General features: G+C 43.8%; 1 protein-coding gene across 1 annotated transcript in view; it reads right to left on the minus strand.

The window, feature by feature from the left end:
• Window positions 1-27,178, minus strand: part of WNT7B (Wnt family member 7B) — a 75,757-nt gene that overhangs the window by 25,544 nt on the left and 23,035 nt on the right. Inside the window, exon 2 of the mRNA XM_029963737.1 lies at window positions 10,291-10,517. Coding sequence (XP_029819597.1) covers window positions 10,291-10,517 — 227 coding nt within the window. The remainder of the gene's footprint in view (window positions 1-10,290; window positions 10,518-27,178) is intronic.

Below are 27,178 nucleotides of genomic sequence, written 5' to 3' on the forward strand. Positions count from 1 at the left end.
GAAAGCAAACTATTTAAAGACTCCTCAGCAATCCAAGCCCATTTAACTGACATTAGTTAAGTCTTAGGAATCATCTTTCTCACAGAATCCCAGAAATCACAGGTTGAGCCTCTGCAGCAGAGAGAGCATTATAAAGTTGTCTCCTAAAACCACTTCAGGTGGATCTAGGATGGGCAGAAGCACATAGCATCAGCTCAGTCTCACATGCTGCCTTTCACAGTGACTTCTATATTCTGCAGACCACTTGGTTCTGCATTTAAAGTGAAACACCTTTGAAGACTCTTTAAGAAGACTTAAAATGGAAGGATTAAAGTTGAGCACATACTGGGGAAACAGAGCAGGGCTGAAGTTGTTGGCCAGTTTGAATCCTGAGTGGACAACTACCTTGCAACTACAGTTGTAAGTTCATTTTTCTCTTGCTGACTTGCTTTATTTCTTTCATTTCAACTTGTCTCCTCTCTCAAGTAATATTGTACTTCGACATCAGTGAGAAATAAACTGGAGTCATGCAGAATTTAATCCAGGGCTAAAAAGTCAGGCACGATACGCACAAAGGAAATGTTGTCAATTGGAAAATAAGGTATTTGTCAGATGTAATATTGTGCAATACATCAGCCACTTCATTAGGAAAAGAAATTGCTCGTGACTGGAGGCACGACAGCAACCGGCATGGATCAGTGATCTAAGCCTGGGTCCTGAACGCTTGTTTGCAAAGCAAAATGCGAAGATCAACAAACAGTGTGTTTTTCGTAATGTTTGCTCTTGCCTCGCTGTGCATTTCAGGCTTTTCAATTTAGAAACAGATGGTTTACCAAGCAGAATGTATCCCAAAGAACAGAGGAGGAAAGGGAGGGATGCTGCTACATATGTAACTCTGAAGTCTAATGTTATGTTTAGCTGTCCTGCCTGCTGTAGAGGTTGAGCTAGATGACCAAACCTATCATCTGTAATTCTAGGGAAGAGCTCTTGACAACACAGTTAACCGCAGTAGTAAAGCTCGGGGAATCTCCCGAGTCATTAGAACCCGAGTTACTGCAGGATCTCCAGGTTGGCTGCACTACCTGTCATCCTCCATAAAGAACTGCCCCTGCAGTGGCAAGGGCTGGCAGCACCTGCCTGTTTGCCAAGTTGCTCTGTGCTTAAAAAGTCAGATGTTGTATAGTTGATTGCCAATTAATTAATTGGGTTTTAGCTGAGTCCCTGCTATGAAATTCAGCTTTGCTTTCAACTTCTGCTTGTAACCAAAAGCCAGGAGGCTTTTTAGTGGCCCTGGTGAAACCAGTGGCAAAATTTCTCCAACAGTAATAGGACCAGAATTTGGCTCCTGTCATTTTGGGTGAAGGCCAGCCCCACTTTATGTGACTTTAAATGTTATTTGCTTTCCTGTTCTAAGCATGCATTACATTGTAAGTCATTGCCCAATAGGACTGAGATGGTGAAGTAACTAATGAGTCAGCCTGCTATGGATCATTTGTACCCAGCAATTTTATTACAAAGTGACATGAAAAAAAGTGGCACTGAATGAGCATTAATGTTCCTTGGAAGCACTTGGAAGTAAGGAAATGCCAAACTAGAAGTTGCTATGCACAGTTAGCCCTGTGTCCAAATTTCGGCAAAGTATTCAAAAAATAGTAGCCTAGAATTTGCATGCTATCTTTTCCACAGGACCTCTGACTCACTCATGCCAAGGCAGACCAGAAAAGTAATATGGAAAATGTTTTCCTGAGTAGCTAAAGGCAAAGTTAAAAGCAAGAGGAAAGGAGGACTTTTGTTGTGGCCAGTGCCAAGCAGGTCAGAGTTGCAGGTCATCACAGACTGGGCCTGTAGGGCCCCACAACACACCCCCGTACCTAAAAGGTACAGGTAAGCACGTGTACATCAGGGTGACCACAGAATGCCAAAAACTATGGCTACCCACCCCTCTCAAAACAAAACAAAAGGGTTCTTTTCCAGACTGACACTTAAATGGAGCTATTACATGCAATAGAAAAAGGTCCATTTAGTTTTGAATCACGGAAAGGACGTTCCAAAGCCCATCCCATGTCAGTCAGTTTTTGGGAGGCCCTGGGGTTTAGGGGCACAGGCAGACAGTGTGTCGTGGCATGTGATGTCTCTTACCAAGCTGTGCAGGGTGTTATGCAGCCATTCAGCTTGGAGTCCCCCTGGGAGATGGGAGAGCAGAGCTCCTGAGATCCAGGCACCTGGCTGTGCCCAGGGACAGTTCTCTGCATCCACTTACATCAGTGCACTTCACAAATTTACAGTTAACTGCACTGAGAACCAAAATGGAGCTGCTCAGAGTCAGCTTTATCAGTGTATTTAAGTTTGAAAATGTCTACAGAAAAGCACCTGTTCCAAGAAAAATCTTCATTTTTATATGTACAAATGGAATGAAACAGAAGTTTTAAAAGTTGGCCCTTTCCCTAGAATGGAAATTCCAGATTTCATTCAGGTTGATATCCACCATTTCTCATCCAGCTGCAAGCCACACAGAGTTCACCAAGTAATTGTATTACCATGTTAGTGCTATGTTTGGAATAAGGACATCTGCCTTTTGAAGCAAGTCTGCTGCCAAATAGGTAGATATTTAAATGGCAACAAGAACATTTGAATTTAAGAGAATTTATGCTTTTCTTCAAACTCATGACCCTTGAGGGAAAAGAAAACACAACTGAGCTACACTTGAACCAGACAGTAAAACCTTACAAAAAGTCTAGGGAGTGGAGAAGATAAATTGGGATATATAAAAATCTATCTATTAATAGCTAGAAAATATTACATACTAGAAATTATTATATGCTACAGATTATATATTATAGGCATTTCTTTTATAGGGAGACAAAGAAATAGAGATGATAAAATTAATGTAGCAAGCTGACATTTTTTATAGTAAAGTCAAACAAAAGTTATTACTGTCAGCTCATAATTTACAAATGGTAGTGTCCATTTATGTTTATATTTTCATCTCTGGTTTACAGCGTGTTTTGAAAACATTACTAAAGCCTCATCAAATCATTATGAGGTTGTGGCATCTCAGAAATTCTTAAAGCACAGAGAAATTTTCTCCCACAAATGTTCAAATTGATTCACTGAGCTGGGAATCCTCCATCCTCTCACAATAGGATGTTTCTTTAATACAACAGTACTTCCTTAGAATAGAAAGATATTTTTCTTGTTCTAAAAACCTCCAAGTGACAGAAATGTAGAAGAGACTGAACCTCAGCTAAAATAATATAAATTCTTAGCACATTAGTTGTTTCATAACTTTTTTACCACTCCTTCACAACGTCAGCTACCGCCAGCTGGGAGGTTTATTTTCTTATTCTGGTTTGGGTTACTGTCTTGCTTTGCTACTTGTGATAGCAAAAACCTTATCCACCCTTGTGCAGTCAGAAAGTATGAAGTGTTTGGATCAGCTCCTCCATTTCCTGCGAAGATGATAATGCAAACTGAAATGCCCTCTCACACACTCTGCCCTGGAGCTCCAGATTATCACACCCTCCTTCCCACAGCTGAGGTTCAGCTGAGCTGCAGGGCACGGGCAGCACTGCTCTGCTGGGGCAGCCTGGCTGCCTGGGGGTGCTCCCTCCCTGCCCCTGGGGTCACTGTGGGGGGACAGCCCAGCTCTGCCCCAGCCAGGCCTTCCTGCCCTTGTAGGACAGCTCGTGGGATGGCCACGGGCATCCCCACGGCCCTGGGGCAGCAGCACAGAGCCAAAGAGCCAGAACAAATAGACTGGATAGCCTTAAGGTTAAGGATATTTTTGTTTCTCCTTCCAGCAACAACATATCAGTTGTGAAAATTAGAGGTGCTGTTTGAGACGTTTTAAGAGGAGGCTTTGCAGTGACTGTTTGCAGTGTGGTAAATCTTTCCTGCAGAATGAGCACACTGAGGATGGCCTCAGATTTTGGGGCTTTTTACTCTTTACCTCCTGTCTCTGCCTGCTGGCCAGTTACCCAGGGATATGGGTGGTAGTTCATTATACATGTCTTGTTTGCTTTTTTTTTTTTTCATTCAGGCCTATAATGAGAAAACTCTCCCTCTCTAAATAACCAAGAAATACATCTTGTTATGCACCACTGTGCTTCTGTTAAGGGTTATCCTTGCATAAGCCACAGATCATTAAATTTGCCATGGTATTTATAGTTTACTAAATCACACTTGCAAATGCAATGACTCCACATGGCATTTTGGGAGATGGGCATCTGCAGTCACTCCAGGTTGCTGTGTGAGCAATAGAGACAGGGTTTTTATTGGTCCTGTATTGTCTCCTGGAGCTGCCCACACTCCTAGGACAGATTTCAGCTGATTGAATGCATCCTGTGCCCCTCTCTTCTGGAATCCCAGACAGCTCTCTGCACTAGGAGCTGGAAGCTGATGCTGTGCCCTGCGAAGCCATCCCTCATACTGGAAGGATTTTTACCCAATTCTAGCACCCAACATCCAGTTCAAATTACTGAAAACAAATTTCTTTCTGATCAGTTGCTTTAACGCTCAAAGGACAGACGTTGTTGTCTGGGACCATGCTATACAACAACAAAACCCCCGAAATTTTTCCACATTAGGTCCAAAAGCCACTGTGCAATTGAGGTTCCCAATGGCTGACAAATGCCTAAACCAATCATAGCACCTACTGCTATGACAAAGATAATTACTGCCTTTCCGTCGGTGAAGTGTGTACCCTGCTCTGTATCATATTTAAAATAATCTAATTCCAACTCATTTTCCCCTCCAAATCGTTTCCAGCTGTACAATTCCTTTCTTTCCCCCATATTGTTTTTATTGGATATAGCACAAGTCCGTAAAGATAGATTTTCCCATAATAAATACACAGATGTTAGAATAATAAACATACAGTCAACCTGATATATGAATATTGCTAAGCATTAACAAATATTTAGCAAACAACATAAGTTGATTTTAAAAAAATAGAAAATGAGAACATAAAGTAGTAGAGAAAGAAATGGCAAGAGGAAAGAAAGGCAAAAAGTGAGCTAGAAATGTACTTACTTTAGCAAGCTGTCTGGATTCATTTATGGTTCCCTTTATTGATTTGCTGATAGCATTAAAGCACACTATGGTTGTAAAGCATTCCTAGGAATGCCGCCTGTCTTCATGTGTTGGAAGTTTTCTGCTCACACTGAAAGTCAAGCTTTCCAAGTTGGCCAACTCATACCACACTAGACACTACTGTGCTGGATTAATCTATCTGCCTGGACATGAATTTCCATTTTTGGAGAATAATGAGCCTCTCTACTCCTCCCATTTTTGGTAGGAAGTTTCTATGAACATTTGGCATCTCGGCTAAACCATCATCACAACCCAGAATAAAAATGACTGGATTCATATGTGGAATCCAAATTTAATTAAGCCTATATATGGCCTGAACCAGGAATAATTTACTGACTGACACCCCCTCAGCATGTCTGATAAGATGCCAACCATTTGTCCATGATGCCATCACTTACACATCTCCCATGCCCAATTCCCATGTCATTTCAGACCTGCAGCTAAAAGGCTGGGATCCAGAGTGGACTTACAGTGTTACCTGTTTCCACTGCAAATAAAGAATCACTGTTTTTTATGAGTATCTTGCCTTCAGAAGTTGTCCCCCTCCCTTTCCTAGTGCTCTGTTGGAAACTGGAGGTGTTTGTGTGTGCATTCGAGTGCATGCTTGTGTGGAACTGTGACATTCAACTTTATATTCTGATTGTGCTTCTCAAAATAACTTGTGAAGTCCTCTTCAGTTAATAAAATCCATGCTTACATTTTGTTAGTCTCTAAAACTGAAGGTGTTTTCTCTCATCCCTCCCCTTTTCTGCCAGGAGAGTGGATCAAAAGTTGAGCCAATGGGAGGTGACAGAAAGGTTCTTAAAATGGTTCCTTTCCTACCCCCACAGCAAGCAGGGCTGTAACTTCAGATGCTTCCTTTCAACACACCAGAAAACTGCAGAAAACCCACACAAAAGGTCAGAGATAGAAAAAAAAAAAAAAAAAGAAAGCCCAACTTCCAAACTCCCTTGGCTTTGGCCTGTTTCTTGGTGTGTCCCTGTCAGGTGTCCAGTTCAATGATTTGCCAAATCATGGCATCAATGACACGGCCAAATACTGCTAAGTCATGGCCATTTTCCACATCACGAGTCTGAGAGAGGAGACAGCTACAGATCACTTCTGATATCTTGACAGACACATTTTTCAAAACACCTGGATTTAGCACTGGTAACAACTGTCTGTTTATAAGACCTACAATTTGGAGAATTGCAGTGGAAATGGTAAATGCACAAATAATTAGCCAGAATAATCCACTGCCAAAGACCAACCAGCAGGTTTCATTTCCATTATTGATTCGGACTCGACGCTCCAGAGCCTGCCCTGCCTGCTCTCTTTGCATGGAGTTCTTTGCTTCCAGCTTTCAGAGGTGTGTGTGACAGATTGCTCTGCCCATCCTTTGGGGGAATAGAGACTGGTCCCCAGTGCTGCAGCTCCTCTGCACAATAACCTGATGAGATCAGAGGCTTTACCCATCCAGATCAGGGTCTGGCCTTCAAAATGTTAGAAGACAATTATCTTTCAACGCTGATGATATGTCATCAACCAGATAATGTTTGAATCCATCTGTTAAACAGGTAATCTTTAAGGAGGTAATTTGCTGAAGAGGCTTAAAGGAGGAGGAATGAGTGGAGAGTGCAGAAGATGATGTGAGTAGCTGGCATGAGAACTAGGGATGAGTGCAGGAAGGTGACACACACATGTACAGGGACAGGATGAGTGCAGTGAGCGCAGGGCTGACTTTGCTGTGGGGATGGCATGACTATGGAAAAGTTCCCAGCTATAAATGTACCAAAATAAGCTCTATACAATGCTTGACTAATTCATCCCATGCTGCAGCCTTTGTTCATCCTACTAATTTAGTTTTCTCTGTCATTTTTTATCTCTAGCTGCTATAAATCTTTCACACCAACATGAATGCCCCATGCCAAACATTATTTCTACAGTTGTTATTCTGTCCTCTGGACTATTTCAAGTGTTTTTAATACAGATTCCATGTACTGGTGGTACAGCCCTCATTCACTGGAGCACCTCTTTGAACCAATAGCTCATTGCCCATCCAGCTGAGCTGACAAACTGAGGACTCCCTCTGGCACAGTAGGATCCCCAGGAGGGGGGACATCTGTCCCTCCGTTGTGCCTTCCAGCTGCTGCTTAGTTGTGGCTGGAAGACGCTCTGAGTTAATGGCCCCTGAGAGGTGGTGGTAGCAACAGAGGCACATGTGTTGGAGAAACCTCACGTTGGGTCAGTCTGGGGGTTTGCTTTCCATTTTGAAGAAGTGTTGCATCAAGACACAAATTAGAATAACCATAATTCTGCACTTGTCTGTGATGGTGGGAGACTCCTGTCCTAGTGGCTAAAGAGCAGCTCCTCTCTCTCCCACAGAGCTAGAGAGCAATTAATACCATGTTACCATGGCTTACTTGCCCTCCCCACCCTGTGACCTGAATAACTCAAAGTTCATCTCCCTGAGTGGTTCTGGGATGAAGCTTTCCTTTGGGATGAAGTGAAAAATATGCTTGTCTTTTTCAGTCTTAATCCTTTCTTCAGTCTGTTCAGGCAGAACCAAATGGCTGGTTTAGTGTTTCTGCATGTGTCAGACACAGATGTGTTTTGTTAGACATGTGAATATTCATGTTTATTCACGCTTACAAGTGTTTTGCACCCTTAAGTGCTGGGGTTTTAAACCTTTGTCCCTCTTTTACCATTTTCCCCCTTGCTAGTTTAATAACACCACTTCCTAAACCCTGCCCTTTTCCTAGATACTGACCTCATCATCTCTGGGTGCTACTCTGCTAATAAAAAAATAAAGACATGTGAATTATGAGATCCTTTATAGAGCTGCATGGAAGTCATCTGGCTGGGCTGGAAGGGGTCATGTAAACCTTCTCCATCCGGTGGAGTCTGTGTGGTTTCACACCCAACAAATGTCAAAGCAGAACTCAGCTGCAACTGCCAAGTTTTGTCTGTGTTTGGGTTAAGCCATAAAAGAACCCACTAGGTTCCACATCAGGCCTTTCAGAGCTGCAAAAAAGCCACCCAGGTTTGGTGAAGAGGTCAAGAATCTGGTGAACATTTTGGTAAATATGGCTTGAACAATGGCTCAAGAAAACCCTTTTTTTTCAAACTTGGTACAGCCTGACCAACCTGATCGCTGGCCCATCCTGATGACAAATAGTTTTTGTTCCTTGTAGCTCTTATTTTGCATGGAAACATTCAGAGTAAAAACAAAAGCACAATCTGTAGTCCTCTTCAGGCATTTGGACTGCGCTCCAAGGTTTCTGAGAACAAAAGGACTGTGGTGAAGAGGATTATCACCCACGAGCTGAGTGGAGCTGAGGAGGCACAAATTCTTCAGCTTCAAGAGGAGGGAGAGCAGAAATGGAAGCTCAGTGATGGCACCAGCTCTGGTACAACCCTCCAGAGTGCCCCCTCAGGGCTCTCACAGAAGTTAAGATCCCTGCCTTACCCAAGGTCAGAGCACACCTGCAGGCTCTGGCAGGTGAAAACACAGCATGCACAAGTACAACAGGGCCCTGCTTGGCAGCTCTGTGTTTTCTGGCAGCAGCATGATTTTGGACATCAGCTGAAGGCAAACAAGTGTAATACCAACCAAGGAGGACCAGACCTGTGCTTCTAGTAGTCAAGACAAGTGACTAGAATTTTTTCTGGTTCACCTTCAAAGTTGAAGGTAGAAGTCAAATATTAGGTTATTTCCTGTACATGGTGTCTTGAGAATGTTTAAAGCCTTCCACTTATACTCTTTCAGAAATAAAAGTTAGGCAAAAAGTATTATCTAAACAGAATTAGAAATTATCTTAGGACACATGCAGGAAGAGACACTGATGAGCAAATTCCTCACCACCAGCTTTTCAGCATCAAAAGTAAATTCTACCAAGCCTTCTTCTGAAGTTCAAAAAGTTCGGACTTTTGCCACTGATTTGCTTTACCAGTTCTTTTCATCATTAGTTTTAGCCCTCTCCACTTCTGTGATCTGGTGTGGAGTAATGGTCACAGAATATGACAGTTTTCCTGCTAATGTAAGTCCATTCCCCTGATGCCAATGGATTTATTCCATCACAACAATTTACAGCTGGGCCACTGTGCCCTTAAAACACCCAGACCTCTGCCAGATTCTCAGACTTGCATGTTCTTTGAAAAAATATTCCATTCCCTCACGGACTGAGGTGTACCTCAGCTTTTGGCCTTCATTTCACAAGGGTGTCAGGGAAAAACCCAAAGCCTTGATCTCTGACAGCAAAGCACCGTGTTAGTCGATTCCTCTTTGCTCAGATGAAATGTTTTGCCTTTTTTTTGAAGCAGTTTCAATGAGATCTTGTGTCTGACCACACTCAGCTGTGCTGGAGGCACAAGACTCACCTGAACCATTAAATTCGAGGGTTGTCACCCAAATCAAAATGGGACACAAGAAGAGGCTACAACCCTGCTGAGGAGCTGGACAGTATCACAGCGAGTGCCCCTGTGAGAGCCACACACCACAACACAGAGCAGCAGACATGGGGGGGTGGGGAGTGGGCAGCCCCTGGGGCAGAGGGAAAAGGTCAGGAATAGGCTGAGGATACCCAGCTGGGTGATGAGGAAAATAATGATCTCAGTGCTGGAAAAAAATATACATGATCTCCCCTCTGAAATAATATCAGACATAGGGTAAATGGAAAGTGATTGATTTAACTTCTGCCAGCTAACAGCTTGTCAGACCAAGGTCCTGTATTATTTTCTTTGAATAGGTTTCCTGCCTCAAATCACACCCAGTATTTTCTTTCCAGTATGACAACAACACTAAAATGTATCACTGCCACATATTGGAAGGCCAGTGCCTTATGCACAGTACTTCCATCAATTATTTGGGACCTTCCCATTTCTTAAGCTTTTGGGAAGTCTGCAGAGGGATTTTTCTGAGCTGATTTTAGTTCCCTTTTGATTGGCCATATTGTGCACCACAGTTATCATGGCAACCTCTAACAAGACAACATTGGGAAATATTTTTTCACGGCCTTGATGGATGGCTGTGCAGGCACCTGGGCCAGTGCTGGGTATGAAGTTGCACAGATAGGAGTGACTTCATCTGCAGATCCCTAGAGATTTCCTGTCTCCTACCAGTTACTTTTCTGGGCAGATCACGGAGGGTTATGAACCTCTGCGGGGGCACAGCAAGAAAGGGAAAAGCAAACCAGCCCCCAGGAGCCCATCCCTGCGGCACCACACGAGAGACACCCTTACCTACTCGGAGCTCTTGTCCAAAGACCGTTTTCTCTCCCAGGGCAGAGCAGTTCCAGCGGCCGTAGCGGAACTGGTACTGGCACTCATTGATGCCCATCTGCGCCCCCTCCCCGATCACGATGATGGCATCGGGGCGGCTCTGGCAGATCGCGCGCTGCCGGGGGGCCAGCCCGGGGATCTTGTTGCAGATTATGTTGGCTCCTAAAGCCACCACGGACGACAAAGCTCTGGGGAGAAAAAGCAGAAAGGCATGTTAGAGCCAGGTTGAGGAGGCTGGTTGGATCTGCCACGTGCTGCCGCGTGGCTGGCAAGGCGCTGGGCAAAAGGGGAAGCGTTGGAGGGTGGGTTCTTTGTGCCAGCTTGTCCCAGTGTCTCTGGTCTAGTAAAAGAGGCTGGAAATTTTGAGGTAATTCCTGATCAGATTTGTGCCAGAAAAAAATGAACAAATGGAACTTTTGCTTCCAGAGCCATCAGCTCGTGAGATGTGGAAAGCAAGACATTTAAAAACAAAAAATAGTGATAATTGATCATTCGCAAATCTCTGAAACTCATGTCTGCTTTGAATGTAGATTCAGGCTCAGTGTTTCAGTTGCTGCAGCCAGGTCATCCATCCCTCATTTGAAACTGTTAAGCACAATTTAGAGAATACTTGACACTACCAACCCTCTTGCCCATTATTACACTCAGGCTATTGAATGATTAATGAAGTTCACCAGCATAACTGTGCTTCTAGATCTGGCAAACATCGTGGTGCACATAGGAGTGATCATTAATATGTGCCATCCAGACTAGAAGCATTTGCAGATCTCATTCTTCAAGTATATTTTCAGAATTCATTATAAGGTTTGCATGTAACTTGCACCTGCCATATGTTTTCACTTTAGCATGTTTATTTTTCATTTTTCAGCTCACTTTTCAACATCTTTACTGGCTCATTTTTCAACATCTTTACAGGCTACATTTTAAATGGTAATATTTGGGAAAAAAAATAAGACAACACGGATGCACCTCAGGTCACATCTCCCAGGTACCTGCCAGGCCCACGTGGAGATGATTGAACTGGGTCTGGACAAGTCAGCAATGGCACAGAAGGACCTGGAAAAGGCCCTGCCCTGCTGCCTTTGGTGGCAAACCAGGGTGCTGAGTGTCACTGCTTCCTGCACTTGCAAGGAAGTACCTCCACAAACCCTGTCCCCTCTTAAACTCAGTACTGGATCATCTGGGTCATTTCCTTTTCCCACCAAATGCCTCTGTAATGCCAGATCGTGCTGCAGCAGCCTGGGGGTGAGTGGAGTTCCACAGTAACAGTCACCATACCTAAATAGGTCAGTAACAGGACACAGATCAACCTCCCCAGTGTCTTCCTTTCCATTTTGAACACCAGCCTAAGCCTTTCTTCTTAGTGTTAAAAACTTCCCACTGGAAATGCTCCTTTTGGAAAACGCTGACTAAGCAAAATTAAAGAATTTCGTCAGAATTTATCAACTTCATCACAAAGGTAACTGCAAAATTACATCAATGCTGTATTTCAATGAAATCAGAGCATTGCATTTTGTCATTTCAGTGAACTACAGCAAAGCCAGAGCAAAAAGGGTGAAATGGAGAACTCTTCCCTGAGCAAGATGAAATATTGCTATTACTGTGGAATGGAAATTCCATCCTGACTCACCCTGCCTTTAACAGGTATTTGTGCATCTTTTCCAAAGTTAACAATCCATGAGAAATGCACCAGTTGTGGTTTTTTATTTCTGGCTTGCAGGGGGTTAGAAATATGGAGCCAAGCTATCACAAACCCAGAGCATCTCTGTGGTGCTGCCTATTAAACAAAAATGGGAACAAAATGCAGTTGCAGCTCTGACCACTTGCAGTGTTTGGAGCAGGAGCACTCAGACCTGTAGCTTTAACCCATGTTCCTGTGGGTACTGAGCAACAATAGGAGCATCAACTGGAACCAGAGAGTCCCCCAGATTCATGCAGGTTTTGAGCTAAGGTTTTGTTTCTGGCAAAAAGTGTTTCTCCACTTTAAAAAAATCATGATGTCTTTAAATCAGGACTTCCCAAGAGATACAATAATCTTAAAAAAAATATTATGAGTTAGATGTAGAGATAAGATTCTCTGTGCAATGGCTTATGACCTTTATGGTCTTTATCTGACAGTCCTCAACCTACTGAGGCTATGCCATCAATTTACTGGCAAAAATTATATATAAAAATTGTTTGTATATGTGATATAAATATTTTTAAAACACTAAAAACTGACAAAAACAATGAGAACTTCCTGACATAATTTTTTTCAAACTGGTGAGCCTCCACAGTTTCCACTATTACCTCAAGTTAGTTGAGCAGCAAAACCTTATGACTTTCAAAACAAAAGAAAGCAAGAAAAAGTTGGCCACAGCATCTAACCCACGTATAATTTTCAGTTTAGTTGCTTCCTCCATACACATCACTACTCTCTCATAATTAGGTTAAAGAGTGTATTCTTTGGTCTCCCATTGTTTTTGGAGCAGGCCTTGGTCAAAGTATTTCAATACAGTGGGTCAGTTTATTCATCCAGAAAATAAGCATGATCATATCTGCCCCAGAAGGTATTGTGAGGATATTGTAATTATTATGTGTTTGTAAAGTGCATTAAAACAATTAAACTGCAATTATTGGGGGTGGAGGGTCTTAGTTTTTCTATTATTACTTCCAGGAACTTCCCCCTCTCCGGCCTGAACTTACCAGCATATTCCCTCAGACTTGTTTAGCCTACTTTTAAATTATTACTACCATTTCAGTGCCAAAAAAAAAGCTGAATCATGACACTGAGGTTTTGGAAAACTTTATTTATATTAAAGAAATGCACCCAGCAGCATTTCAAGCTTCCTCTGCCCCGTTCTTGCGGCGTCCCTCAGTGTGTGCCTCTGTCACAGGCTCGGAGGGCTGTGCTGTGCCCCTGCCCCTCGGCAGGTTGGAGGAGACAGGATTTTTTTTTGCCAAATGGAGAATGTTTCACCCCCACACCACATTTGGGCATCTTCTTCCATCTAATCTTCCTTTGCGGTGCAAAATCCCTTGATTCTTATCACCCCAAACTCCTGAGTGTGAGGGTTCCTGGGGCCCTTTCCAGGAACTGTGACCACCCCCCAGCACGGCAGCCCCACAGGCTGCTCTGGGCTCACCCCCGTGGGTTATCCCATCCAACACCATCCACGAGGCTTATCCAGCTCGGCTGAGCTGCTGCAGGAATGTCACAGCTCCCAAGGAACTGCCCTGAGTGTCTGGCACATGCAGAGTCTGCACCTTTCTCCAGCCCTTTATCATTAATCCAAGGGAAACACCAGCACCGGAATTGAGCAATGGTTATAAACAGAGTTACACCCAAATTTAAAAAAAAAAGAACCAAACACAGATCTGGGCTTGGATAGGACCCTGCAGTTCAAACTTCCATCAAACTGAACCTGCGGAACGAGGTTTTGGAAGGCCTGGTTTCTGCACCAGGACCCTGAAACATCAAGTTTTTCATCCTTTGAATGAATAACAAGGGCTGTCACAGCAACCAGAAGTTTTTGGCAGTGGGAAACAAGTTCCAGCTTATTTTCTGAAATAATGCATGTTTACTTATGCAAACACAGACAAATCCTGTCACTAAAAAAGAAAACTCTCCCTCAAAATATATTTCCTGTTATGGCTGTACCTTCCCTCCAGGACCTCAACAAGTCCAGCTTCCCTTTTCACACAGTGAAGTGAAAATTATTATATATTTCAAGCAACTCATAAAAGCAAAGGTCTTTGAAACACTTCAGAATTAAACACTAAGGCCTAAAATCATGTAAGTTTTAAGAATGTAAAATATAATTCAATACTGCTGGTTGGAAGAGAAATGTACTCTTCATTCATAGTTTGCTTTCTTGAGTCTCAATTTTATATTTGCAAATGTAAGCATTCGCTGAACTTGAGCACGACTCATTTCAATGATTTCAAGTGTTATGTCCTTGCAACTTCACCTACAGAAAGCTCATGGCTCTGCTGCCCGTGTCCACCTGGAGCTGCTGCTGCCAGGGCTTGTTTTCAGCCGGGAATGCAGGGATTCAGGGCTTATTTTCAGCTGGAAACGCAGGGATTCAGGGCTTGTTTTCAGCTGGAAACGCAGGGATTCAGGGCTTGCTTTCAGGTGGGAATGCAGGGATTCAGGGCTTGTTTTCAGCAGGGAATGTCGGGGTTCAGTGCTTGTTTTCAGCCGGGAATACTGGGATTCAGGGCTTGTTTTCAGGTGGGAATGCAGGGATTCAGGGCTTGTTTTCAGCAGGGAATGTCGGGATTCAGGGCTTGTTTTCAGTGGGGAATGTCGGGGTTCAGTGCTTGTTTTCAGCCGGGAATGCAGGGATTCAGGGCTTGTTTTCAAGTGGGAATGCAGGGATTCAGGGCTTGTTTTCAGTGGGGAATGCAGGGATTCAGGGCTTGTTTTCAGCCGGGAATGCAGGGATTCAGGGCTTGTTTTCAGTGGGGAATGCAGGGATTCAGGGCTTGTTTTCAGGTGGGAATGCAGGGATTCAGGGCTTGTTTTCAGCCAGGAATGCAGGGATTCAGGGCTTGTTTTCAGGTGGGAATGCAGGGACTCAGGGCTTGTTTTCAGGTGGGAATGCAGGGATTCAGGGCTTGTTTTCAGGTGGGAATGCAGGGATTCAGCCGCAGGGGTTCCGTGAATGGCAGCGGACCTGGGCAGCCCAAACCCGGGCACTGCACCCAAAACCTGCCCCACTGCCTGACAGAAAACCCGCACAAGGGGCTCTTTGTTAGAAGGAATCACCGAGGCATTTTGTGGTGACACTGTGACATCTGAAACTGGACACCCCCACCAAATGGGGCACTTCATTAGGAATTCCTGAGTAAATATTTTGACCGTGTATCGGTTGCAGAAGTTGGCAGGAGCGTCCCGGGCTCGGAATGGCATCTGCATGTGTTTAGGCTTTCAGTTTTGTTTTCCACCCCTGGCTTTGGGAAATCCTCGTTCAGTGCGTGTGTTATTGGGAGGGAAATGCAGTAAGGCTGCTGGTCCAGCCCTGGGATGCTTTCCCTGCTGCTGGAGCTCCCAGCCAAGCCTTTGAACCTGGGGGCTGCAGACAGCAATGTATTTGCTCCCTTCAGATGGAAGTTAGAAGTTTCTTGGAGGAAGTGACCCAAAAAAAGTGTCTGATAGGTGATGTACTTTGGTTGTTGGCATGGTCAGGAATGAAAGTGGTGGGGTAAGTGAGAAGAGGGATGACTCACACAGGGACAGAGCTTGAGAGAGGAGTGGGAGCAAAGACCCCATCCCTGTAATGTCCTAGTGATGGGGGAACATCGACCCACAGCCTCAGCCTCCTGCCAGCCAGGAGGGACAGGATGGATGCTGGGAAGCCGGCAGGGAATTATTTGGCTTCAGCAGGAAGGAGGGGGGGCATTGACTCACAGTGAGATGTGCACAGGCCAGGGCCTCTCAAGAGTTCTCACTGCTCATTCCAGAGCAAGAGAAAGCCAAAGTGCCTGTGGCTCAGGAGTGTTTCTGGCATGATGGCTCCTGAGAGTTATCCCCAGAAATGACCCCCCCATCTGCTTTTAAGTAGACCATATCTTATTTGCTGCATAACTGGTCCACTGCAATAATTTTTGTTAATCAGCCAGTGAGGCAACACTTGATAGCAGGATATCTTGAAGACTGTTACATCTGTAGTTTACCTGGATTCAATTTTTTTTCACCAAAGAAAGGCTTATGGAGAACAGAAAAGCCTCACATGCCTCGTGTGTCCTATTGTAAAGACCACACCAGCAAATTTACATTTACAGTGGACATTCATCACCTTCCAGGAGGCATTTGGAATTTTTCATGGCAAACTACTGTATAACGAGGTTTTTCTTCCTTGTCTCCAATCATTTTACTCTAGGGGCATCTTGTTACATGGTGGAAAACACATCTTGTAGATATAAAAATTAATAAAAATAAAATAGGGTGTTAAAATATCTGAAGTGTGGGAAATAACGATTCCAAAGCAATTAGGGTTTCAAGTAGTGTTTGGTTTGCTAAACCAGAGAAAACCGATAGGGCTGTGTTGGAAGCTGCAGGAAGGCAGCACTTCTCCTGGCAGGCACAGGGCAATTCACAGGGCTGGAATATTCCTGCTTTGGTCTTGTCAGTGATGAGGGTGGTGAATGCATGATTGAACTTATCTACGTAAACCTAGTAAAAAATGGTGTCAATATAAAATGGTTTGATTCCTTTTATGAACAGAACTTTATCAGATCTAGAAATCCAACTGAAACGCTTCTGTTTCAGACAATTTTTTTCTTACATCTCTCTAAGCACAGTTAGCAGGACCTGCCAGTTCAGTTGTGCAAACATGCACATTGCAAAGTACCAGCAGCATCCCCCAGCAGTTCCTCCACAGCCCATCCCTGACCACCAAGACACCTGGTGACCAATCCACACTTGGCATTGATGGAGTTTCCTCCCATCCCATTTGGGCTTTTCTTTAGCACTAGAAGGAGTCAGGCTGATACCTGACAGGGAGAAACAGCTGTTTGCTGAGTACCACCCCACCACAGGGGGAGTTACCTTGCAGTAACAAATCAGGGGTATTGATTTCCCCTGGGGGGAAATGTGACTTTAAAACACCAAAATGGCTGGAAGAGATAAACACAGAAACAATTCTGTATCATGGAGAAAGATTTCACACTTCAACAGGTAAAATCCACATTTTTGTTGTTTTTCATATAGCAAATAAGAATAAATGAACTTTCTCCATCATACATGACATATGCATAGATATGGGAGTTTTCCAAATTTTATCAATTTCGAGCCTTAATTAAACTTAACTGAAGTGCATATTTCGGCTCTGTCCAAAGTTTGGCAGTCTGTTCTCTCTTGTGAACAGGTTAAAAGGAGAAGAGAAAGGGAGGTCCTGCAAGCAAAGTCCAAGATTTAGCAAGACTGTTAATTTAGCAAGACTGCTTAATTTGTGAGATCTGGTGAAAGTGTGTCACAGACCTTCAGGCCTGTACCTAGAAGTTGGACATTACTATAAAATAGCTGCAGTCTAAGAAAGCCTCCAGTGGGTAAAAAAAGGTGGGGAACCCCCCAGAAACTGCAGAATATAAAAGATATACTTCATCTGCAGATTTCCAAGCACTCAAAACATTATTGTATGCAGCACGTGGGCTTTCTGCAAACAGAAAGTCTCTGTTTTATAATCGGAACTGTCAACGCTGGCACAAAACAATGTGACACCCAACAGGGCTATCCATGAATTTCTAAGGTTTCTTTCAGCTGCTTATTTCAAAATTTTAATTTTGAGTGACGTAAGAGCCCTGGGAAACCACACAGTAACTCTTCTAGTTCCCTGGCTCATTGAGCTTATTCCAGGTGTTCAGAAGGATTAGCAAAAGCCATTTTGAGTTGTTTTTCCAGAGGGAGTTTCTAAGTTTGGTAGGCAGCCATAAAAATTGTGCATCTGTGTTATTATCCCAGTGGCCCGTGCTGGGTGTGTCCCTGGTATTTTGCAAATCGCTATGAGCTTGTGAAAGCAGCTGGATGAAATTCTTCTCCCTCTAAAATCTTCTCTCAAAGGATCCCACACACACTGTCAATCACACACATGCAGGCATTTACCTGCCTTTTCGTTATGTGGCACATTGACCCCGATTTAGCTGCTTCTTGCCTTCAAACTGAAGATGATGCTGCCTACAGGCATCTGAAATGTCTTTTTCCTCCAGTTCCCTTTCTAAATCTAATAATTTGAAAAAATCCCTTTATGGCCACGCAGTACAGAGAGTGGAGAGATCTAAAGAGGTAAGAGAGAAGGACTGTTTGGGATGCACAGCTGAGCCCACGGAGGTGGTACCAAAACAGCTCCAGTCATGCATCTGTGGGGTCCATAGGCAGATGCTGTGGCACACACAGTGTGAGCCAGTGGGCACCCAGGGCAGGTTAAGCCTGGCTTAACAGCTATGTCTAAGCCACAGTCAAGTCTTCATCTTCTGCCAGCCCCACACCCACATAAATCTTCCTCACTGCTAACAAATACTTATTCTAATTTCTCCCCCCAGTGCTATCATTCTTGGGCCACCAATTTTTTTAACTTTTTCCCCGTGAGTGCCACACAAATTAATAGAAAAGCGCAACCTTTGTATCTGAACTACATTTAGCTGTTCTATAAAAGAAAAACTTAAGCTACCACCAGCATCCTAGACTGTTATGTTTTGGTTTCATTGTGCTGCAGACAATCAGAGCAGCTGCACAGGAGAATTGCTGTAAGTGGAGATCCATGAACTAAGAGACTTCCAGCATCACTTCCAGCCTCACTGGGTCACTCATGTCTCCAGACAAAGCCAGAGAAGTGTTGCTGTCAGGCAGGACATGTGCTGGTGCCAACGTGTCTTTCGGTTGCAGGCTGAAGTGCCGTCACCCTCTTTCATTTCCAGGCCACTCTGTGCACTCAGGGGGCCCCAGGGGTTAATATTAACAGTTCAAATCGTTAGATCCTTCTGAATTTTCTGTAGTTCATAGGTTTTCTATAGGAAAATTTCTATCTGATAAACAACTCTAGAGTTAAGCCAGTGTTTACATTTTTTTATCCAACTTCTGAGCATTTCACCCCAGTAAAAATCAAAGTGCCTGATTTTATTGGATTACCAGTGCGTTATTCCATCAAAGTGAATCCCTAAACTCCAGTTTCTCTAGCTCACACACAAAGGATTTGTGCCATATCCTCCAGTTTTGCTAGCATAGGCTGTAGGATCCAGGATGAAAGTTTACTGCCACGGCAAAACAAACATGTAGCATGGGAAAAACACCACTGTAAAATAAAACTGAGTGGAAGCTGAAAGCCCAAAGCAACTTTGAGGGCTGGGTTTTGGTTTCTTTGGATCTTTAATCCCCAGAATGGCTCCATTTTTTTGTCCAAATTGTTCACCCAGGTCTAATGACCATTGAACAGTCTGGCAGGCACTACCCATGGGATGGGATTAGGGGGTCATGGGTTCAGTCCGTAAGCAGGACCACTCACCCCTGTCACAAATCTACTCAGTTGACAGACAATTCTTTGTGATGAGCTGGCCACCCATTTGGAGGGTCAACAGAATTCTCACTTATTTTGAAAATTTGACCATGAGACACAAACCGCCTTTCTGTGTGGGGAAGCCCACCCCACAGACACCCAGGGAAAAAAATCACAGCTCATGCTGGTCAGAATCCGTCCTCCCAGGGCTCTTCCTGCGGTGCCTAGTGTTGTCCAAGCTCAGGGCCTTTATTCTGTCTCCTGGTGTGTTCTGAAAAAAGCTTACAGAATGCTAGAAATCTTTAGTTTAAAGGGAAAACTAGTTGCACTGAGTGAACAACATATGTATTTGTTAAGTAAATTTAGTAAAAAGAATGCTTTGAATGCTTTCAGGAAAAAAATAATTTTAAAATAATACCTTAATGCCATGTCTTAAAGTATGCTTTAGACCTCTCCTAAGCATCTTGTTTGTTATGCTTCAAAACTTCCTGTCACCAGAAAGGAAAAAAAAAATCCACAGCATTCCTTCTGTCTTACAGAAACACGAGAGTAAGAAAATCACCCCTTTGGGGTTTTTTGTTTGGTGTTGGGAAAACTATAGCTTCATGAGGGATCTGATAACTAACCCATATGGTGCTTGATCCTGATAATACAATCCAAACATCACAAACCAACTCCCAAAAGCCAACAAGAATCAGCATCTTTGTTGTAGAAGAAAACAATGGGATCTCATGCTAACCCAAAATCCAGCTCCTCTGGAGATACCAAATGCCTCATTCCCAATGAAAATAGATGCTGAGAGATGGTGACGCACGTCCGACAGTTTGATGTTGCCTCCCAGAGATGAAACAGAGGGCTCGATCTCTTGTGGTGTTAAAAATCCTCTGGCATTTTTTAGAATCAGAGAACTGATGGAAAATCAGATAATTAAACTTGCCTGTGTAGAATTCCTGTAACTATTAACTATATATTGTATTCTACTCTCTCTGTTTAAACAGTTTTTCTGCATTTGGTCTGTATAACGACCATCCCAGCTTTTTGCTCTGGGGGCAAGAAACCTGCTGATTACTTAAGTAAATTTGATGATTTCATACTAGATGGCTGACATTTTCCAGTTCAGATTTAAATGGTTCTACCTAGCAGTTTAGATATGGCCCAGTGGGACAATCCCACTGTCAGAGGCCTGAGACTGTTTTGGGACTCCTTCAGGGTATATTCGTGACTTAGTTACATGCAATGCATACAAAGTGTAGGTAGATGTGTTTTTAACTCAAAAAGGAAAAGTGTATGATTTTGTGTGTTTCTTAGGATGCTCTCTGATGGGAGAAGTGAAGGGATGCCAGGATGGATTTTGGCCATAACCTACCACAGAGGAACTTTGGGTGGCAAAAGAGCCAGACTTATGAAATAGGGTTACTTCTGTTGAACTTCAGTTGTGTACTTTGAGGATCTCAGAGCTTTCTAGAAATGGTAATGAATGAATCCACACTGCATAGAAAAGATGATCATCCTTGTTTTACTAATAAAGGAAAATGTGATTCGCAGAACTGGAGACTTGAAATGAGAAACTTGACATTATAATGGTTTTTATACCATAGACCATTTTTGAATGACAAGTGTCATGATAAGTTCCCAAGTCAGTTTGGTTATTTAGCTCAAAACCACCATTGTGCTATTTCAGTGAAAGACAAACATTGACAGCCAGTTTCTTGGTGAAGGGATTGTTCTCAGTTCTGCCAAATGTTCAGCACAGTGTATCCCCCACGTCCAAACAATATCACTGCACAAAACTCCAACTCAGGAGAAGTTCATCAGGAATAAAAATGTTTCCTGTGCCAAAAAATCCGTCACTCAGAAGGAAAATGTAAACCCAAAAGAGAGATCAGATAGCTTGTGGCATAAGGTCCTAAGACACTGCAGCCAAATAAAGGCACTTCTACTGAGTGAAGTCTGCAGCGAGACCTGGCTGAAATGCTGAAAACTTCCAGCAGTAAAATAGGACAGACCAGGGAAAACTGGGAATCTTGGGAGAAAGAGACCTCAGAGAGCAAAGTGCTGCCCTCCATTGTGAGTGTCCCCATGCCCACAGTGAGGTGCCAGCTGTGGCACAGCGTGGGAAGGTGTGCACAGGAGGGAGGAAGGCAATGGGGGAGCTGCACATGGTGGCACTGCTGGTCCTCACCAAACACCAGGGCACTGCCCGGGGGTGCCAACAGCTGCAGTGTGCCCAGACCATCCCAGAAAGGATGGGCATTATGGCAGAGGTCTGAGATGCTTGACCTCAGATGACTCAGTGTGACAAATACAGGGCTTTCAGAGAAAAATAAAACTCTGCATAGCCAAGATAGAAACAAACAAACAAAAAAAGTGATAATTCAGTGTTTGCCTGATGGCTTTTTTTCTAGCTATAAAAAGATTCTTTTCCAACTCTTCCAAGACATAGTTTGTGTATTTTTTGTGTCAGAAAAGGAGAAGAAAAAATCTGGCACTTTTTTTTGTTCAGTTTCTAGAAACTGTGTGTTCTCCCTCCCTTATTTCCCTATCCACATGCAATGACTGCAGTGTTCAGTGCTGAACTGGAAAAGCCTTCTCCGAAGGTGAGGGGGCCGTTAAGTCCTTGGATTGTGTGTAGAGACCATCTATGAGGCAGTGGCACATAATGGCAGCTGTGCTGTTCTGGGCTGCTGGAAATAATCCCAAGGCTGGCCACACTCACATCATTCAGAGCTGCTGGTTTCATCATGATTGGAATCAACAACAGGAAAGTAAAGAGCTGTATTATTTTTGCTTACAATAACTTGTCTCAGTGGTCACTGATGCTTTGCAATGCCTCACATCCTCATGGGTTCACAATTCTGCACAAAATACCAAGATTCCACCTATATCCCCCCTGCTTCACTAAACTCTCTGAGCTCCCACAGAATTAAGCTAATATTTTCAAATTGCTGTTACTCCAAGCTAGAGGAGGTAGAATTACACACCCCTGACAACAAGGCACAGTAAACTGTTGGGTAGCTTTTATTTTTGCCTTATTGACAGACCGTCTTCCTTGTGGCTGAGATCCTTGGGTTTGATTGCGAGCTGTTGACTTGCAAGCTTACAGCTGACCCAGCCTGGGTAAATCATAAGGAAAGTTGTGTAGAAAGCTGCCAGATCATAACCTGATGCTGATGTGGGTGACTAACAAGAAAACATGAAGAAATAGGTCCCTCAGAAGATCTTGTGAGTTACTGCAGCCAGGAATCAAAGCCAAATTCCTGTGATTTCTGCACAGTAACTTTATCAAGGAATTAAGTGTCACTGCACGAACTCTACACTTATCTTTGCTATCATGGGTTGGTTTCCATCATTTCTTCTTAACTGGCATCAGCTGACAGTGGGAGCAAACACATTCTGAACCTTCCTCTGAGCAGCAAACCAAATAATCTTCAAACCTGTCCTGTGTAAACTAAAGAGAAGCCTAAAGAGGGTCTTAAAAAATCAGGGATTGAAAATTCCTAGCAATAGCAACAGGTGAGAAGTGGCACTGCTAGAAGTGTGAATACTGAAGCACAGAACTGTGCAAAAATGTTTGGTTTGAATTTGAATGTGGCAATTAATCCATAACATCTTCTGGTTCACTAAGATTTCAATGAACTTTAGGAGAAAAGTATCTTAACTGTTTCCCTACAATCTTAACTTAGTAAAATTTTTCTCCAGTGGCTCCAATACTGGATCAAAATCACACAGTCTCGTCCCAGTCTTGGCTCTGACTTGCTGGGTATGTTTGAGTGAGCCACTTCCTTGCCTTCTGCCTCTTTCCTGCTTCTTTGCATGTATCTGGTTTGCCTTCCTAGGCAGAGTGTGGGCCAGGATGGTGACTTGCCCATTCTTGCAATCTCTTCCACGCTACAGACTGAGTGCCAGGCATTAATTTATCTGAAAAATTAATTAGAAGGTGCATACCAACTGACTCTCACATAGGTAATACCAGTAACAAACAGGCTGACAGCAGAAAAGAGAGGCACTAAAAAATTAGAGTGCCCTCAGTTTTAGTGCTTCCCTTTGCCATCCAGATTACCCTTTTGAAAACTCTTTTTTCATTTTTGCTGTAGTTGCTGTTATTCATTTGCACAGAAGAGAGATGTGGGGTTGGGATTTGGTTTTGTCTCTCCAGCTGCCCACAGGTTTTTCCTAGCTGGGCTGATGTTGTTGCCAAAGTAGTAATTCTAAAACAAACCATCCTCTTCGCTCCTGCCCAACATGTGACAGTGTTTTCCAGCTCCAGAGAAAGTACATGAGTGTAGGCACAGCAAATCTTAAATATCTCCTTCAAGCTGCTCAGCAGTACCATCTTAAGGACAATGTCAAATGTAACTGTGTTAAACAGAGGTGTTGGTTACGTGCCTGGGGTGTTAGTGTTAGTTTGTGTACCATCTCCCACTAAAGACAAGGAGGATGAACTGAATGTACTAAACCTCACATTCTTAACGTAGATGCAGCAGTGTAAGTCCAGCACAAGTGTTGTGAATTTGTAAAATTTATAAAATTGCTGGCTCCCCACTTGGCAATGCCACAGCTCCTCTCTGCTCCCCTTCCTTGCCTTCTGCACATTGCCCTGGCTCTGGGGGGGTGAGCTCCCAGAGCACCCTGGAGCCATGGTGCTGCACCCTGGCTGTGCCCCCACGGGACACCCACACCTCACTGCCTGTCTCCCGGGAGCCAGGGGGCTGCATGCTGCCCTCTGACACTTTGTGACACACCCAAATCCTCTTCTCACCCCTAAAGAGGTCACCAATTACTCATCTGAGGAACCCAGCATTAAAGGACGTGCTGGAATGGATCTGGATTTTACATGAGCATTTCCCAGCATGAACGACCCATCGCTCCCCTTAGCACTTTGCTCTAGTGATGGAACAAAAATATGAATGATTCTGTTTTCTGCCTCCAGTCATTGATTCAGACACTCACATTTGTCACAGAAGAGCAAATGACAGCCAAAAAGAAAACCAAAACATCTGCAGTATGAAATCCAGTTCTGCCCTATCACGCTGACAGCAGCATCCTAAAATACAGTTGCCTTCTCTTTCTTCAGTCACTTCTTCTTCAACCTCACTGCTTTTCCCGAGGTTACTTAAACTGGTGAGAGAGCAATTTAACCCATTGCTTCCCCTACCTCAGGTTCCTCCCAGCTTCCAGTCTCCTGGGGTGTTCAGAGGCCAGAGGGTACTGCAGTGCTCACTCCACAGACACCCTAGAGGTGTCTCAGAGGGACAGCTCTCACCTTTCCAAGCTTGCCTTGGAGCTAATGCAGGAAATAGGCTGTTAATTCCTGCTGGTTGCAGAAGTGGCCTCATGGGATCTGTAGGGGAGCTGCTGTCAAGCCACAACATCTATTTTCCCCTCAGCTCCTCAGCAGCTGTGGTGTGACGAGGTCTCCCAGCTAATACTGCTCTAGGCAGAGTTTGGGCCTCTCACTGTGGAGCTGGAGCTGGGAGGTCAACCACTCTTCTGTCCAGATACATTCCACAAGATCCTGCTTCTTCAGGGTAAGCCACACTTACCCTGGCCTAACACAGCCAAGCTGCTTTCCAGGCACCTTTTACAAGGGTTTTCTCTCTTAAAAAAAACACAAACAACCAAACAAAACAAAACAAAAAATACAAAAAAAAAACACAAAAAAAACAAAACAAACAAAACAAAACAACAAGGAACTGAAACCAACCAAACAAAAATAACAAAGCAAAATCAGAAATAGCTGAGGCTGATTTTCTTCTTTCAAATCACAGTCAACTCCACCTTTGTTTCAGATACCAGCACACACACGTACACACGTACCTGTGTTCACACACACCCAGCCACTCACTTGCTCCCCTGCTCTTGCAAGGTGCAACCAGCCACAGAAATTACAGGGTGTTCTAACATCTTTATCTAAAAATACACCTTGTTTTAATAAGACCCAGGGTTTAGGAGCCAGGATGGATTTAATCAAGAGCCTATAAGCAGGGTGCAACCTTCGGCAAACTTCATGTGAAATTATCACGTAGCACATTTCCATCAGCTATGTGGCAAAGTTCTCATTTGCCCCGTGACTGCTTCTGTTTCTCTGGCAAGTCACAAAGTAGTTCTTTTTTTTGGTGCCTGCAAGGCATCCAGATATGTCTCTTTGTTTACTGTGCCGTTGACACAAAGGACTCCAGTGTAACAGGCCAAGTGGATGTATCTCTTCATTTTGAGTAAGACTCGCAGGATTAGCCTTCCAAAATGAAAGGGGTGCAATAAGCCAAATACCAGAGTCATTAGAGCAATGCGATGGATGGATTTGAGCAGTGCCTTTAAAATGCCAAACTGTTAAACTCCAGGATTTAACAGGCTTCAATTAACTTGGCGATTTAAAAGGGAGTGAGCCAATATATTATGATATAGCATAGATGAAGCCTCAGAAAAACTGTTCCTTAAAATGAAAAAGAACCCAAACAATTTACATCAGGGTTTCCCGTCCTAGTTCATTCTGCCAGTCTTTCCCTTCAAACCTCTGTAAGGACACATAATACTGACTGATAGAAAGCAACTCCACACTAACATTTGCAGGTCATGAGGTCAAGCACTTGCAAGTCAGAAGATGCCAGAACAAGGGCTGACCGTGGAACTGGAATTCACCTGTCTCCTGTGTGGGCAGTGGTGCAGCCTGCAGTGCCACAGCAAGACAACTGGTTTTCCACAGGACTCTCTCCTCCACTTAGTGCACAGGGTGCATGCACTCCCTTCACGAGGAACTGCTTTGTCCTGCTTTCTCCTTGCTCACTGTGCACGCCCCAGGCTTTATAAGCATTTCAAACTCTGCTTTATTGATGAATTCTGAGCTTGACCTTGGCTTTTTTATAGTGATGATCTATGCAATGTGTGAGAAAATCACAGAAAAATCATTCCATAATGCCCCTTTGAGGAGAGGAGACATGAGTCCTCCCACCTTAGAAATTCAGCAAGATCTATGAAGTATTCACTGATCCAAGGGGTTCAGTTTGACAGCACTTAGGACACGAGCCCTCAAAACAATTTTGGTTTGTTGTCTGAAGCACTGATCTTTCTCACTTCTGCAGCTGGGATTGTTCCCCATTTCAGCAAGTCATATCCTGGGAACCTGAATCAAGCAACCAAGTACAGGGAGTAGCTACTACTAACTTAAAAAAATTAGTTCTCCATAGCAACACTCAAATACAACACTCAAAAAAGGGTCCCAGAGGACCCTTCTGCTCCCCCCAGGCAGCCCATGCTCAGACACAGCCCCTGGAGGAAAGCCTACCAACCCAAAGTCACTGGAAGGGAATGCCCCAGGGTGTGCCCCCCTGAGGCAGGGATCCTGTAGGAACATGACTGTGAATTAAAGATCACACACTCACTCAGGTGGGAGCCACACTCAGGATCCATTGGCAGTTGTCAGGAAAAAAATAACTACAAACCCAAACTGGGAGCTTTCAAATGCCATATTTGGACACAACTCTGATACCAATTGCAAATTCCTGTTCAAGAGCACTCTGGAGATTAGGAGACAAACAGTCACGAAGGTCAGGGCAGCATCTCTTTCCATAGCCTCTTTCTAAGCCTCTTCTGAACTATCTTGTCTGAAATTACTGAGGCAGAAATTTTGTGTCACAGAACAGGAAAAGTCTTGACACCAAATCAAATGCATAACGATCCCTCCTATAATTGCAGATAAAAATTCTCTCTCCCTGCTCTGGGTTGTATGTATAGTCCTCACACCTGTGGCCCCGTTTCTCACCCTTATATCCACTCTGAACAGTGCTACAGTTCACGTGTAAATGGAATTGCTTGAAACAGTGCAGGTCCATTATTGACAACTACATTTGAAATTCACTGCATTCAAATAAGGGGAA

The sequence above is a fragment of the Manacus vitellinus genome, unplaced genomic scaffold (assembly GCF_001715985.3).
Source record: "Manacus vitellinus isolate BGI_N305 unplaced genomic scaffold, ASM171598v3 scaffold_104_pilon, whole genome shotgun sequence".
Classification (NCBI taxonomy): Eukaryota; Metazoa; Chordata; class Aves; order Passeriformes; family Pipridae; genus Manacus; species Manacus vitellinus.